The sequence below is a fragment of the Pungitius pungitius genome, chromosome 17 (genome assembly GCF_949316345.1).
Source record: "Pungitius pungitius chromosome 17, fPunPun2.1, whole genome shotgun sequence".
Classification (NCBI taxonomy): Eukaryota; Metazoa; Chordata; class Actinopteri; order Perciformes; family Gasterosteidae; genus Pungitius; species Pungitius pungitius.
The window spans coordinates 17,706,905-17,723,603 of record NC_084916.1 but is presented as its reverse complement, the minus strand read 5'-3'; the positions used below and the strand labels follow the sequence as shown (position 1 = coordinate 17,723,603).

At 46.1% G+C, this 16,699-nt stretch overlaps 1 protein-coding gene across 4 annotated transcripts; it reads left to right on the top strand.

Annotated features, from left to right (window-relative positions):
- The first annotated feature begins 801 nt into the window (after positions 1 to 801).
- Positions 802 to 16,699, top strand: LOC119218940 (venom phosphodiesterase 1). Of its 4 annotated transcripts, XR_005120444.2 has the most exons (28): positions 802 to 947; positions 1,087 to 1,207; positions 2,036 to 2,123; positions 2,806 to 2,940; positions 3,700 to 3,825; positions 4,490 to 4,550; positions 4,744 to 4,841; positions 5,199 to 5,278; positions 5,585 to 5,704; positions 5,947 to 6,056; positions 7,286 to 7,351; positions 7,456 to 7,528; positions 7,882 to 7,990; positions 8,454 to 8,573; positions 9,086 to 9,117; positions 9,222 to 9,349; positions 9,874 to 9,943; positions 10,066 to 10,153; positions 11,274 to 11,446; positions 11,727 to 11,772; positions 11,967 to 12,121; positions 12,738 to 12,873; positions 14,671 to 14,769; positions 14,872 to 14,949; positions 15,031 to 15,163; positions 15,487 to 15,643; positions 15,771 to 16,014; positions 16,199 to 16,699. XR_005120444.2 is itself a non-coding variant. In XM_037473744.2 (27 exons), exons 2-27 carry the CDS (start codon positions 1,169 to 1,171, stop codon positions 15,942 to 15,944), a joined length of 2,694 nt encoding a protein of 897 aa, XP_037329641.2. In that variant the 5' UTR covers positions 802 to 947; positions 1,093 to 1,168; the 3' UTR covers positions 15,945 to 16,699. The 4 variants fall into 4 exon arrangements, 3 of the variants coding, with proteins under 3 accessions (XP_037329641.2, XP_037329640.2, XP_037329642.2); XM_037473744.2 differs by having other exon boundaries at positions 1,093 to 1,207; positions 15,771 to 16,699; XM_037473743.2 differs by having other exon boundaries at positions 15,771 to 16,699.

The window sequence follows — 16,699 nt, the reverse complement described above, 5'->3', positions numbered from 1 at the left end:
GTCTGGATCTGAGAATCACTGCGTCTGAACTACTGCTGCACTGACTTCTGATTGGCTGAGAGCTTTTCTGGCATCGACGCCTGCGGAGTTTCGGTGGTTTGGGATCCTCGACATTTACAGGGAAACGTGAGGTGGAGACGTCTCCCCTTCGCCTTCCAGCGATGGGGGGTTTCTGCTGACGCCTTCCATTGGAAACGTCTGAATGGACTATTGTAGAATGAGAGGAAGCCTTGGGTCACATCGGAGAACCTGAGATGTCTTTGGTAGCTTCCCAGGGACATTTGAGACGACTGCACCACCAAGTCTTCATGACACTTAAATCCATGCAGTTTTGTTCCATCAATGTCACTGAAATGATCACAAATACTAAAACATGACTCACATGAGCCGTATCTCCAGCTGTCATTGTCCGGCTGTTCTGTTACGGAGGCACGTGGGAAGCAATCTTTATGGAATGAAGCAGCTCAGGTAACACCTCGAGTTATGTCTACACTCAATGGTACCATCTAAGAGGTGGATCCTCTGAGCTCCAGGTTGGAAGGTTTGGAGAAATATCTCCATCACACACGTTTATATCGAGCAGGAAACAAAGCGGTGTTCATGAAGGTCATTTTGGCTGCCTTAAAAAAGTCTTTAGCACCGTTATTTCACCCCTGGTTGCAAAAAACAAGATGGCGACGACCCAAATTCTGAGCTCGAGGCATCAAAAAGTCCATAAACCGAAGAGTGAGTCGCCTCACTCCTCATGTTCTCCTCTATTAATCCACAGTGCAAAGGTCTTCTTTGTCTTTCACAATTCCAATATACAGGAGAAGATCAAGGTCTCAATCGTACCACCTGATCCTTGATACAGCGAGTGTCCATTATCAGATACAGTTTCTCTTTAAAGTGTTTCCCAGTTATCAGCTCTCATTGAAATTCACAACCATCCGACTGTTGATTCCCAGGTAAAAACTTTTATATCCCGCCTTTAACCTTTCGGAGATAATTAAACATCAGCATTTGTTGTTTGTCGCACGTGGAAACACCGAAATGTGAGTTTATCTCAGAGTTCCAGCCAATCGGTTACTTATCTGTTGCTATCAGCTAAAGTCCAGAGGTCACGACCAGGTGCTCAGAGAGCCTCTGACTTCTTGTCCGTGGGACCAGGAGACCGTCTACAGGAGCTATGGGTTTGGTGAAGGAGTTGCAGAAGAAGAAGATTATTGTGAGTATTGGCTTTGGTTCAGGGTGAGATGTTTTCTTTATACGTTTGGATTTTTTCTCTGTGAGCACAGGTTTAGAACTTTTTACTCCAATAGATGACAATATGATGTAAAAAGAGGACATGGGAGGAAGCAGAGTGATTGTATCATATATTTATAGAATAATATGAGGATAATACCTCTTAATAATAAACACCTACTACCACACAGTGACTAGTCACAGTGACTGCTGCTCAGAGCTGATGATGAAATCGCTCCCTTGGCTTCATAAAACTTTTTCCCATCGTGCATCAATCTGCAGTATTTGAGACAACTCCTGCATCTCTGTCTTTAGGAACAGGAAGTTCATTGAGAACAAACCCACACATTAAAACATGCTGCGGCTGTACTAATGTAAATAGAGCTATTTTTAAAATAAGTGACTTATTTGGCCAATCAAAGCTCCTGTAGCAACATTGAAATTTCTATATAACGTTTCTTTTGTCTTTGGCTGAGGCGGCAAACACTTAACCAGTGGAAACCCTGATGCTTTTATTTTGAAACCCACTTGGCTGGATGATCCTTACCTTTTCTGCCGGAGACAGTTTATAACGCAGGCTCCCGCTTCAGGTGTCTCTTTTGTTTTGGAAGTCCTTGTTGCCCGTGCACTGTGCTGGTTCTGAAAACCAACATAACGACCCAGACAGGAAGTCTAGTCAGTGAGGACAAAGAGGTTCTGTGGTTGCAGATTTCATTCAGAACACACCATAATCTGTGTGTGTATGTGTGTGTGTGTGTGTGTGTGTGTGTGTGTGTGTGTGTGTGTGTGTGTGTGTGTGTGTGTGTCACAGGTGGGTGTCTTGGCTGCATCGATTGTGACCTTAATCCTCGGACTTGGACTCGGTCTTGGACTGGACTTGCAGAAATGTCAAAACAAAGGTGCTGTCAGACAAACACAAATTGTCATAAAATTGTCATAAACCTGCCATCAACTGTCACTGAAGAGCCATATTTTGCTTTTATTCATGAATGAAACTAATCAGGGAAAAAAAGCCTCTTCCAACTTCGTCCCGTTTGGCCAAACTTGTTTTGTTGTTTAGCTGAGTCACTTCAGCAGCGTCTCTTGCCAATGTACAACATTCCTACGTGATGCGTGTGCAACATTAGGAGGACACGCATTTTGAAGTTGTATGTTGTGACTAATCACAACAGTGCACGGATCATTCAGCTGTTATAATCTATTTACAAAGCACAGAGTCACATGCACGCTCACAATCAGCGCCCTGGTTGGCTGACTCATGAGATGCTGAGTCACTTACCATTCAACGAACCTGTTTCTTTATGTAGTTGAGTATATGATCATCGATGTGCTGAGTCATGTGTTCCACCTGCAGCTCTTTAACGTCCAACATTTTTCATTTGTGACTGAGCTGAACGGGTAGATCAGTGGAACGTAGCCATGCCCGGGTTTGTGTCTTCATGCTAAGGTCACAGCAGGTCATCAGGGCCGCAATGATATCCACCTGTGAACCATCACATGCTTATAATGAGGTGTGAGAGGTAAGTGTGAGCCTCCAGAAACACTGATTTCAATCTAGGGAACCCTGTCCTCCTGTGCTAGTCGTCCCCCACACGTCCTGCAGAGGCCGATGCTACGAGCCCTACGACGGAGACGTCCCCGGCTGCAGGTGTGACAAGAACTGCAACACCAGCAGCAGCTGTTGCAACGACTACCAGGACATCTGCACCGCCCCTGGTGAGACGCCACCTCCAACCTTTTATAACCCTTCATTTACATCTCTTCTCACCGCGCCTCCTGCTGGTGGAGGTCACTGAGTGGAGGTAACTAGCAGGAAGTCACTAGCAGGAAGTCCCTGAGTGGAGGTAACTAGCAGGAAGTCATTAGCAGGAAGTCACTGATTGGAGGTAACTAGCAGAAAGTCACTGAGTGGAGGTAACTAGCAGGAAGTCACTAGCAGGAAGTCACTGAGTGGAGGTAACTAGCAGGAAGTCACTGAGTGGAGGTAACTAGCAGGAAGTCACAAGCAGGAAGTCACGGAGTGGAGGTAACTAGCAGGAAGTCACTAGCAGGAAGTCACTGATTGGAGGTAACTAGCAGGAAGTCACTGAGTGGAGGTAACTAGCAGGAAGTCACTAGCAGGAAGTCACTGAGTGGAGGTAACTAGCAGGAAGTCACTAGCAGGAAGTCACTGAGTGGAGGTAACTGGCAGGAAGTCACTGAGTGGAGGTAACTAGCAGGAAGTCACTGATTGGAGGTAACTAGCAGGAAGTCCCTAACTGGAGGTAACTAGCAGGAAGTCACTAGCAGGAAGTCCCTAACTGGAGGTAACTAGCAGGAAGTCACTAGCAGGAAGTCCCTAACTGGAGGTAACTAGCAGGAAGTCACTAACGGGAAGTCCCTAACTGGAGGAAACTAGCAGGAAGTCATTAGCAGGAAGTCCCTCACTGGAGGTAACTTGCAGGAAGTCACTAGCTGGAGGTTGTGTCCCTGCAGCTGAGCAGTGGGAGTGCACGAGGCTGCGCTGTGGGGAGCAGCGGATGACACAGAGCCGGTGCCAGTGCTCTGAGGACTGTCTCTCTGCAGGCGACTGCTGCACCAACTACATGCAAGTGTGCCGAGGTGAGCGAATGGGAAACAAAGAGAGAGAGAAATCGGATATGCAAAAGTCGAATTATTTATAACTTTACCTTCCTCAACTGATTTTGGAGGGAAACATCTTTTTTAGTCAGATGGAGAATGTTTTGTAAAAGTATTTTGCTTTGACTTGATATGAGTAAGATTTGTCCATGGAACCAAAACACCACCAAGTCAGATGGTCATGTTCCACTATGATATTATACATATTACTTTGTATCCATGTACTGAATGTTCTAAACTATCCATCTATCTAACTAAACTTCTAAACTATCCATCTCCTAGAGCTGCAAAATAGATTTTTTAAGGGCATTTGGTCTGATTCCATCTCAGGCCTTGAAGTCTTCTCCTTTCAGCATCCAAGAGGATGAACCACGGTTTACACGATTCAAGGATCTTTCGAGCGGGAGGGACTCGGCCAGAGCGTTTTATTGGTTTATGTGATTCAACCTCTTAAAAGGTTCATCACAGGAAATGCAGAGCCACTTTAACTACTTTCCATCCTTCGTTTTTCACCAAGTGTTTAGTTTTTGCTGGCGATGAGATGGTCCACATGACGAGGAGTTTAGAAATGTTTGACCGTCAGAGTAATCATGGAGTTAATCGTTACTTTAAATAAACATACTGACGTTGTTTTAATCAACCTTAGGAGAGAGAGAGTGGGTGGAGGACGAGTGTGAAGACCTGGTGACCCCCACATGTCCATCAGGGTAAGAATGTGTTTTATACCTCATACCACAACATCTGAAATACACAATTAGGAACTTATTATACTTCCTGTTCATTTTTAAGTTGGTAGATTTCTCCTAAATTCAACAAAGGTTGACATTTAAAAATAACATATTGTATTACAGTACAATACAATAACGTTTAATGCTTTTAATCCCCCCCCCCCCCCCACAGCTTCAAGGAGCAGCCTCTGCTGCTGGTCTCTCTGGATGGACTGAGGGCCGAGTACCTGCAGACGTGGAGCGCTCTCATCCCCGTCCTGGACAAGCTCCGTTAGTGTCACCCACATTATGGACGTTTGTTGTAGAAAGAGGAAGAATCTGTGTGTGAGCATCTTGTAGGCATGTGGCGCATTTAAGGAGAACTAAAGCTCCAGAGCCCTGACATGTGGAACTCAAGGGCTTCTGTTGTATTTCGGACCAGTTCTGAGCATTCCTCAACAATGTCTCATCTATTAGATCCACTTAAGCAGCTTCTGTTTCCAGTTGAATTCACCGCAGAAGGAAAACAAAGCAAATCCTTTTTCTGCTCTTGGACAAATCTCACTTCTGGGAAGCGTCTGAATCATGAACTGATGAAAGAGAAAACAAGACTTACTTTCCTTTTGTCGTCTGTTCTCCACCTTTCAGAGAAGTGTGGGACGTCGGCGCCGTACATGCAGGCGGTGTTCCCCACCAAGACTTTCCCCAATCACTACACCATCGTCACGGTAACGACACCCACGAGCACATGTTTGGTGTCTCATGCCGTTTAAACATCGTTCTGTTTCAGCTAACGGCTGCATTCTCAAATACGGCTCATTTAGTGGATGTGAATTGAAATATTTGGTTTGAAAAAATATAGATTGACAGGTGAATCTAAAATTCAAAGACACTCATTATGTTTTATCGCAGGTCTTTCTTCTTATTAGCTAACTCAGGATAACTGTGGCCCCCCATCACAAATCAATGTATCGTCAAATCACAGCACACATACTTCTTCTCTCATCTTTCATCTCCTCCCCTCTGCTCCTCAGGGTCTCTACCCTGAGTCCAACGGTTTGATTGACAACACCATGTTCGACCCGGTGTTCAACGCCTCCTACAGCCTGTCGAGTCCAGAGAAGGACAACCCTGCCTGGTACCTGGGGCAGCCAGTGAGTCCACGATTGGACAGATTAAGACCTCATCTGACCTCTAACGGCTTCTGAGAAAATTATGCTCTGGTTCTGAGTGTGTCCCTTAATGTGAGGACATGTCTTATTGTTCAGTGGGAGGAGTAGATCCAGTACACAGCAGCAGATTCATTTGGAGGGAGTAGCACATGCCCCCCTGGAATGAGCCTGTTTGAATGTAGAACATTAGTGGACCTGTTCCAGCGTCCTCTCTGTCCTCGTAGATCTGGCACACAGCGAAGTTCCAGGGGCTGAAGGCCGGCACGTTCTTCTGGCCGGGGTCCGACGTCAAAATCAACGGCAGCTTCCCCGACATCTACAGACTTTTCAACGGGTACGATCACACATGTGTTCGCCTATGGGGGGGGAAGCAGCTGGTTACTGGTGTCCATGGTTACTCGACGTTTAGGACCTGGAGGTCATGACCTCGTTGGATCGCTATATGACATTGCAATATTAATATTAGGATTCGTAGCCTTGAGAAGCCTCACTCTGCAATATCACATGGACACATGATCATCTAAAGAGACACGACACCTTTCCATGAATATAAGCCGACTGCGTTTAAATACCAGAGCTCCTCTCGTTTTCCACCCTCACCTCTCGTGAGATTTCAGAGATTTGTCTTTTCAGTGGACTTGAGATCAAGTGAGAGGAAGAAGAACCTTGTGTTAATTACGTAGTGAACAATCTGAGCCTCATTAAGCCAACAACAAGCTCAATAACTAGAGATTCTTTTGGGTTAAATTGGGTCGAAAATGTATGAACAACGTTGTTGATGGTGGTCTTTGAATTTCATCGCCATGGTTACGACTCATTGACCTTTTTTGGGAGAGGCCCCTCGCTTTTAGAAGCGAACGTTTCTGTGGTCCTGGCTGACAACAGCAGTGTGTGTGTGTACATTACACACTACTTACTTACTACTTTGTCTATTTACATCTCTATATTTGTGTATAAATTGAAGAAATGTTACTATAAGATAAGGCCTCATTTTGGATGTTGAAATTTCAGAAATGTTGTAATACACAAATAATGATCTTAATGTTAGTGACCCACTGGGGGAGTTTCTTTTCTTAAGAAAAGACACGATCATCTGTTTATGATTCACAGGATTCTGTAAATACTTCTGAAGCCGTTTCTCCTCGGCTACTTGTTGAGATCGATGAATCAACATAACCGCGTTACGTGGATGCAGCCAGGCCCCGGCTGCCAGTGGCTTCCATCCAAGGGATTCAGAGCGGGAAAGCAGGAACTGCCCTGTGCCGACCCAAGGCCACACTGAAGGGCGTCTGCTCAATGACCGCTTGCAGCTTTGTTGGCCTGACTTCATTTCTTCTCCAGAGGAGGAAAAAGTCATTTCTTTCAAATCCCTTTACGTTCAGGCCTCCTTAAACAAACTAAATGTGTTTAGACAAAGGGACTCGAATCCACAGTTTGCTCGTCCTTCTCAATCATGTTACCTCCAAAACAAAGTCTGTGGACTGAATTCTCAGGTAGCTTCAGACGGAACCTGATTGCACTCACAGTTCTTAACACCCAAACACCTCTCTCTCTCCTTTACAGCAAAGTGCCATTTGAAGAGAGGGTGCTGACCGTGCTGAGGTGGCTCCAGCTGCCAGATGATGAAAGGTCCGTTGTGCTGCAATGACCTCACTCGTGTTCAGCAAGTCCCGCAAATAGGTTTTTTTTGGTGGCTTTTGGTGCAAAAAAAACACGAGACATTTTTCTCCCAGACCAGATTTCTACACATTGTACCTGGAGGAACCGGATAAGTCTGGACACAGCTACGGTCCTGTGAGCGGGGGGGTAAGTTCACCTGAGACGCTGAATCACATGGTGTCAAGAGTCTTCTTTCATTTCTTTAACACCTCAACATACCTTTAAAGGATATTGATATAATAGTAACGGACCATGTTTACACAGATAAGTCTGTTGTAGCTCATTTTAAAAAGTCCTTTGAGCAACGCGGTTAAATAATCTACATAAAAATATAATAATATTTCCAATAAAACAAACTCCTTCAGCAGCGTCAGACTCTCACCACAGACATGAAATAACTGAGTTATTTCTGCCCAGTGAAGACTAGATGAATCCCATTGGTATCTGTTCATTGGCATGGTATCTGTGGAGAGAGGATGAGCGGTGCTCCTGTGTTCCAGCTGATCGAGGGCCTCCAGGGGGTGGACAGAGTCATGGGTCAGCTCATGAACGGCCTCAAGCAGATCGGCCTCCACCGCTGCCTCAACATCGTCATCGTGGCCGATCACGGTACGCGATGCGCTTTACGTTACCTAAAGCGTCCAGGATCAGATCAATGGTCTATTATTATGCCAGGACTCAAGTTACAGAGGGATAACAGCACAAAAGACCCTTTAAATTAGTACCAAACAATATGTAGATCATCTTTGACATGTGTTTTTGTTGCTGTTAATGATATAAAGTTCTGTGCTCTGAGCTGCCAGGAAACAAACGTGCAGCGACTTGAAACTCGCTTTAAATTGGCAGCAGTCTTGTTGTTGAAGGTACAAAAGCATGTCCCATTACATCCTGATGAGAGGAACCTGGCGTGTAAGTAACTACAACGAAACCCGGTCCGCGCCATTGTAAGACACTCAAAGCTACTGACCAAATTGTGGGAGCTACCAGCAGGGAACGTTCATCACGAAACGAAACACCTGAACACAACAAGTGTATTCAAGAGGGATGAGAAAGCGTCTGGCTGCCGTTGCAGGCATGGAGGAAACGAGCTGCGACAGGAAGGAGGTTCTTCAGGAGCTGGTCGGGGACGTCAGAAGCTACTGGGTCACCGAGGGGCCGCTCGGACGCATCAGGTCCCGAGGCAGCGACCCGTGTGAGTAGAAGTACTGAAGCGGCTTCGCGGCCCTCACAGAGTCAAGGTCACAGGTCACAGGTGTCCAGGTCTGCGTGTCTGCATCAATGTTCAGTCATCACATGAAGAGCATGAAGATTTCAGATAACATACAATCAGCATTTTTCCCACACAAACAAAAGAAAAAGATGATGGCTTCCCCCTCCGTAGTGTGACGTCTTGTTGTGGGGAGGCTTTCCCTCAAGGGCTCAGGTTGCCGGGACTCTGCTCCTTAGTTTCACGCGCCCCCCCCCCCCCCCCCCCCCCCGACACACGTGGAGCCGACGTGTGTCGGCCTGTGTTAAACCCCCTCGTCTTTAGATTACCACTAATCACACCTTTGTCCGTGGCTACAGGTGCGTGTGTGGGGCTTGTTATGTCTCGCTGCATGAGGCGTTCGTGATTATCACTGTTGGCTCCTGAGAGCTTTTTTTTGTGGGACTGTAATGACAGAGCGGTGGACTTCTTTCTTTCTTTCTTTCCCCCCCCCACAGTGGACTCGGCCCAACTAGTTGCCAACATGACTGTAAGTGCTCATTCTTCTCACACACGTGACATCATCTCCAACGGAGGAAGAGCCCGTGTGGCCGTGTAACAGATGTTGTGAGGTTGTGCTTGTGGGGGTTTCAGTGTAAGCGGCCCGACCAAAAGGTGAAGCCGTACCTGAAGGCCCACCTGCCCAAGCGCCTCCACTTTGCCAACAGCCGTCGCATTGAAGATGTCAACGTCCTGGTGGAGCCAAAGTGGCTGTTTGAGAGGTACCCCACCCTTCCCCTGAAGATGTTTCCTGATGACAGATGTAGCCTAAACAAACAAATCCTCACCCAGCTCTTCCTATGATGCTTATTCTGAAGATGTCTCAGAACAAAGGTCATCACTCCTGTGTTCAGGCAGCAGAACCTGTCAAATGCAGTTTAAATCACAACAGAAGTGGCGTTGCTTCATTTCAAATAAGACACAGGGCGTAACTTGAGTAGTGTTCATGAATAATGTATTGGCTGACTTTGTGTTTCATAGGAAGAAACATGGCACAATGAAACATGTCATTGCCACATGTTAAAACTTGAGGGTGTTTAAGTGGAAAGAAACAACATTTGAGTGACTCACAAGACAAAGACAAAAGGCATTACTTTAAAATCATTCATGGTGTCGTAAAATGAGACATACTGTAGAAGACACAGCTTTGGTCAGTAAAATGATACTCAAAGTTCCTGCACAGGTGTACAGAGGAACACTAATATGTGCATGTAAGGGGTTATGATCTCTGTTCCTGTGCCCACAGATATCCAGGGTCGCTCACCTTCTGCTCGGGGGGAAACCACGGCTACGACAACGATGCTGGGAGCATGCATGTGAGGAGGCACGAACGCTTACACTGCATGTTACAAGATGTTGAGCAAAAAGTCTTTTGTCCCCCAACACGCAAACCGTTAAAATCCACCTTTCAGCAGTGTTCCACCCTCTTCTCTTGCAGGCCATGTTTGTCAGTTATGGACCAAAGTTCCTGTATAAAACCGAGATCGAACCCTTCTCAAACATCGAGCTGTACAATCTCATGTGTGGTGAGTTCATGGGCGCGTAAACCGCAGCCTCCAATGAGCGCTGGTTATTCTGGGGCTATGCTAAGATGCTAAGCTCATTGAGTTGGACCTGGGGAGACTTGGAGCTTGCTCATGATGAACAATGAATCACAGTGAGTCACTCAAAAGAGTCTCTCGTCGGAAGCGGGAGGAACTCAAATTCCAGTGTTGTGCCTGAACGAGGTCATTGAACGATAGTTCGTGAACTCGTTCATATTTTGGGCAAAAGTGAACTGAACGTACTGTATTAAAACTCGTTCATTCTGATGTCTATGAACGGCACGTTCTTTCAGGTTAACGTTCAAACAGGGTGCCAGATTTCTATAGAAAACACACCGTAAACGCGCCTTAATAAGTAGGGGAAAAAAGACCCGATCTGGCAACACCAGCCTCCAGCGTCGCACCGCGCATGCGTCATAAAAAAAAAGAAATGCACGGAGGCAACAGCTGCGTGTAGCAAAGAGGCGGCGTATAATAATTTAAGAGTATTATGAAGTTACTGACAAGGGCGGTGAGGATGGGAGGAATCTGACCTTTCTTTGCAAACATTTGCACCTTAATGATAACTGTCCTGTTTTTATTCCTTATTTAAAAAAGACCATCCAAGCAGCATGTGTGTGAGAATGTACTGTAGGGATGAACGCTGCAACTGCTGCTAGTGTGGAGTGAATGGACAGCAACATTAAAGCAACAATCCCCTCAATGCTAATGTAAACCCTGGTTGGATAAGGATTCAAAACTGGATATGAAGATTAAATCTGATGCATAGCTTCAGTGTAAAAACTGATCAAATAATTGCTGTCTGTGGTTCTGGGCTGTGGCAATAATTTGGAAAAATAATAGCTTGCAGCAACGTCTGGAAAAAAAGAACTGAACTAGTTGGAACTGTGAACTTAGTTCAAAAATGTTGAGTTTGATTTATGAACTGATCTAGTTCATTTTAAAATTTAAAATCTAACTAAACTTTGAACTTGTTCATGTGGAAAGTGAACTTTACCAACACTGTCAAATTCTCCACAATAGCGCCATGGCTAGCCACATTAAAGCTAACTAAAGGTTGGTTCACAGTCGTCACAAAGCTAAGCGGCCGTCCTTCCTGCAGACGTGATGCAGATCTCCCCCAGTGAGAACAACGGGACCCACGGCAGCATGAACCACGTCCTGAGGCAGCCCTTCTACGCTCCGGCGCCCCCCCCCGAGCAGAGCGCGCCGCTCCGCTGTCCGCTGAGCGGCCTCGACCCCGAGGACCAGCTGGGCTGCTCGTGTCCGGCCCTGGTGGGTGCTGGAGTAAAGAAAGTCGTGTTATGAATTCAGGAACTCGGATATTTGAGGCTGATTTGGAAAACAACAACTAATCGCTTGTGGCTCCTCGCTGTTTAAGGCCAAGAGGTCAAAGTAGACAACTTTATGGTGCCTAGTTTGGTTTTTTTACGCCTTTTAAAGGCAATGTTATGCAATGCCTGAGCGTATTTAGGTATTTTAATGTGTAGGTATAACAAACCATTCCTTTCCTTTAATAGATACGTGGTTTTCTTTTGCCTCCCTCTCTCTGTAGAGCGGAAACAACCTCAACAGCCGCCTCAATCTGACAGCAGAGCAAGGTCAGGAAGCCTCTAGAATGTCAGCTTTGTTTTGGATTCTTGTGTCTTAATTGTCATATCGGGTCTCTTTGATCTTAATTGTGTTACTTGGTGTAACTTTCTCTACATGGCTGGATAGGATTCATATTACTGTCTATCTTATCTAAACACCACCGATTTGGTAAAGGTCAAAGTGCACCTTTTTGTTCTTCTAGAGTCCGCTGTGGAGAAGAAGCACATGATGTTCGGCCGCCCCCGGATGCTGCAGCCTGACCAGAGTTACTGCGTCCTCCACCAGGAAGGGTTCATCGCGGCCTTCAGCCACGACGCTCTGATGCCTCTGTGGAGCTCCTTCACCATCGACAGGCCGGTGAGGGAAAACATTCAAAGGGCATCCAGTTCAAATGTTTCCATCACAATCTTATGAGACACAATAGTGATGGATCGTGTGGAGAGTCATTGGTCAAGTGACCTGATTCCTTTTCAGCCTTTTGCTACAGCGCCACCTATCTGTGATTTGATGTTAGAAATTGGTCAAATTCTGCAAGATGAAAATTGTGGTGTGAGCACTGAAAAGAAATGGTAGCAAATCTTTCTCCAGGAAATACTCTACTATTTCCCACGTTATGATTAAAACAAAAGGGGTTTTCTGCCTTCACTGCATGCACAACTGAGTTCTCCCTGGGGAGATCTTTCTCTCCTTGACTGAGGCCTGCCAGCATGGGTGAGGGATCATCTTAAACATGGTGATCAATCCATTGGCATGCGAGGCCAGTAAATGGTGTCCTTATTGCCTTCAATGTCATTGTTATTGAATTCATGAAATAACATGAAAATAGATGCAGAGCAGCAGAGTTACTTACTCCCAAAACTTTAATTCTAAAACGGAATCAAACCATGTTGTCAACCCGACTGGACCACTAGAATCAGGTGATTGTTGTTATGGAGTAATATGGTTGGTTTTTAATTGCTTCTGGATCTTGTAGATGAACTTGGACCCGTTGCCACCGGCGACAGCTGACTGTTTGAGGGCTGATGTCAGACTCCGAGCGTCCCAGAGTCCCCGATGTGACCAGTACTCGGCAGCCGGGAACATGACCCACGCCTTCCTGTACCCGCCAAGTGCGTAAGCTTCATCACTCTATCAACCGTTATTCACAACTGATGATCAAAAGCTCTTCTAAGTGCTCATTCAGGGAGTCACCGTCTTATTATGCTTGAGGAATGCAAGGTCAGAGGGAAAAGCACAACGTGCCAACCAGGCAGACACAGATCTGATAAGGATGAGCGTTAGAGACGCACCAAGCACCATCCAACACTCTCTTTGTTCCTTATGTTCACATACATTGATGTGATTGGATCTGTTGCTGTAACGCGCCACACGGGCCAGAGCCAGTTGGGTCACTATGCATCATGGGAACTCAGTGGATGACCCCGGGGCAGTCTGGATGGGTGTGGTGTATGAACGCCTCCCGAGGGGCACACTTACTTCCTGTCTCTTTATCCCTCTCTTCTGAACACACTTTCAACCTTTACTTCCATAGAATCTCAGGCCTGTTCTGATCCTTATCTCGTTAGACAAATGATGACGCAATAACTTCTTCATAAAAATGTGTCTGCCGAGACTTGTAGAAAGTAGCATGTATACAAATTCAGGCCACAGACTATTTCCTTTACCCCCCAAATTTTTGTTTTTGGTTTCGTATGTGGATGAAACTGACATGGAAAGTTCAATCTCTCTTTCCAACATTATTATTTTTGTTTAGGACCCGGCAAGATGATGTAGGTGGTGTCCACCAGGGGGCGACTCCTCTTCTCCCATAGACGTCTATGAGGAAATGACTACTTCTGTGTAGTGACCAGCAGGGGGCGACTCCTCTGCTCCCATAGACGTCTATGAGGAAATTACTCTACTTCTGTGTAGTGACCAGCAGGGGGCGACTCCTCTGCTCCCATAGACGTCTATGAGGAAATGACTCTACTTCTGTGTAGTGACCAGCAGGGGGCGACTCCTCTGCTCCCATAGACGTCTATGAGGAAATGACTACTTCTGTGTAGTGACCACCAGGGGGCGACTCCTCTGCTCCCATAGACCTCTATGAGGAAATGACTACTTCTGTGTAGTGACCAGCAGGGGGCGACTCCTCTGCTCCCATAGACGTCTATGAGGAAATTACTCTACTTCTGTGTAGTGACCAGCAGGGGGCGACTCCTCTGCTCCCATAGACGTCTATGAGGAAATGACTCTACTTCTGTGTAGTGACCAGCAGGGGGCGACTCCTCTGCTCCCATAGACGTCTATGAGGAAATGACTCTACTTCTGTGCAGTGACCAGCAGGGGGCGACTCCTCTGCTCCCATAGACGTCTATGAGGAAATGACTCTACTTCTCTCTTGATTTATTCCCTCAGTAAACATTGTAAACATGAGTTTATGGTCTCAGTCTCTAGTATCAAGTTTTCTTCAATACAGCATAATGTTCATTTAGTAGATTATGGTCCATTTAAAGCAGGGGATGCTTGAGGGCGGGGATTACTGTGATTGATTGGTCTCTACCAGCGACACAAGGACCAATAGAAAAGTCGTGTTATTCCATCACCTCTGACCTCAGACCCAAGCCAATAAACCAGTTCTCCCAACGTAGCGTCACGTGAAGCGTACACCCAGCTTTGATAAAGTGAGCGCACAGATGGCTTGCACATAAACAGGCCATTACCACACAGGGAAGTTATTACTGCAGTTTTAAGGGCCTCTAAAAGCATTTGATGTATATAGAACTGCTGCCCGTCATTGTTGCTCCGCTCTTCTGTTTCTGTAACTTATGCCATTTGGATTTGTTTGGACCACGTAGCAAAAGATAAATACTGGTCCCACTTTGTTTGGAGCTTGTGGCCATTAATTACCCAGTGATCCTTTTTAGGAAAAGGCATCACACAGGGAGTCAGACACGGAGGAGAGGCTGGTGGAGCTGATGTAGTAACACCATCTGCCAATGAGCAAGGCAGGAGCAGATCTGAAGGTGGTGAAAACTGAGAAAGTTCCTTTGACCACAAGTAAGGATGATCAAAGATGTTCACCTGAACTTTCATGAGGCCCGTTGTCTGTCGTTGTGTGTTTGCAGGTCTGAACGAGACAGCGGATCAGCAATACGATGCTCTCCTAATGAGCAATGTGGTGCCGATGTACCCCGAGTTTAAGAGTAAGCAACTCGTTGAAACCTTGTTGAAGCACTGCAGTTCTTCCCCTTAAAATCAAAATGTCGTCTTGTCTCCTGCTGCAGGAATCTGGGACTACTTCCACAGTGTCCTGTTGAAGAAATACGCCTCTGTGTACAACGGGGTGAACGTGGTGACGGGGCCAGCCTTCGACTACAACTACGACGGCCAGTACGACACTCCGGGGCAGATCCAGCAGTAGGTTTCCTACGATGTGGTCATACTCATGCATTTCACATCTTCTCTGGATGTTCAATATAGTAGTATAGTACATAGTGCGCGTCCAATTCAACTAATTCAACATGTCAGTGCTTCAGGGTACAAAAATAAAATGACAGTTGAGGAAGAACTTGACCGATCTGCACTGAGACCCGAAGCCCGACACCGATGCTCTTGTTTTTAAATCCATTCAACATCTGGTGGACGGCTCGACACAAAAGGACGTCCAGTCCGTCCAAAGTGCACCTTCACACTACTCCTCTGCGCTCTGCTGATGCATGAGAGTGTGTGTGTGACTCCAGGTTCGTGTCCGGCACTAACATCTCCGTGCCCACCCACTTCTTCGCGGTGCTGACGGGCTGCAGGGACTCGGCCCAGCCGGTCTCGGCCTGCGGGGGGGAGCTGCAGACCGTGTCCTTCCTGTGGCCTCACAGACCCGACAACTCGGAGAGCTGCAAAGTAAGACACAGCATGTCAAGATGACACCTCGTTGCCCGCCTCCTGCGGCCTCGCCACAGTGAGCAGGCTGGTTGTTGATGTTCAATTTAAAATATTGTTACGTGACATTTCATTTTTGCATCAACAGAGCTCAGAAGCCGAGTCTGATTGGGTAGAAGACCTCATGTGGTTCCACCAGTCAAGGGTCAGAGATGTCGAGTGGATCACAGGACTGGACTTTTACCAGGGCAGCAATCGACCAATCCAAGAGCTGCTGAGAATGAAGACCCGCCCCACATCTGCCATTCACAGAAAACAGTGAAATGTTTTTTTTTTCACAAAAAAATCAGCAAGATTGATATTTGCCATTTTTGAAAGCATTGTAGTATTCGGTAAGTCTTCTTCTGTTATCACTTACTAACACTGGACTGGATGTATAAATCATTCAAGTTAAACTGTTTATTTACCTAATTTTCCCCTTAAACAGTTTGTATTATTTCTTTCAAATGATAATCCTAATGCTGCGATATTTATCCTGTTTGTTTTGTTTTGTAATTGTCCTCATTTCAGTTTCAGAGAATTGAACTGCAGAGACTCAAAACCTACTCATGTTCCACAATGTAGAAGATAACTAAAGAAGCATTAATGTGTTGACAAAGTAAATCAAATAAAAGAGAAAACGGTGTGGTCATGGAGTGGTGAGGACATCAGAAGATGTGTTCCGCATGTACCAGAGGTCTGGTCTCTGGCCGGTTACCTTCCTTACGGCTCCGTAGGCCGCCTCCTGGAACCAAAGAGGCCCGAGCCGATGAATACGAAACAAAAACCTCTGGGATAAGGTCCAAGGTGAAACCCTGGGGGACAAAAGGGGAAGTTTTTCTCATTCGGTTGCAAATGTTTGGGGATACTTTTGGATATTTTGATATATTTAGTATCTAATCTGGACCAAACCAAAGAGGCGCTTCATTTATCAAACTTTTCGTCCCTCACAAACTTCCAAGTCTCATAGTGAAACTCAGCCCCCTTCCTTCCTTCACCCTCCCCCTGAATGCATATAACATATTCATGGTGTCGAGG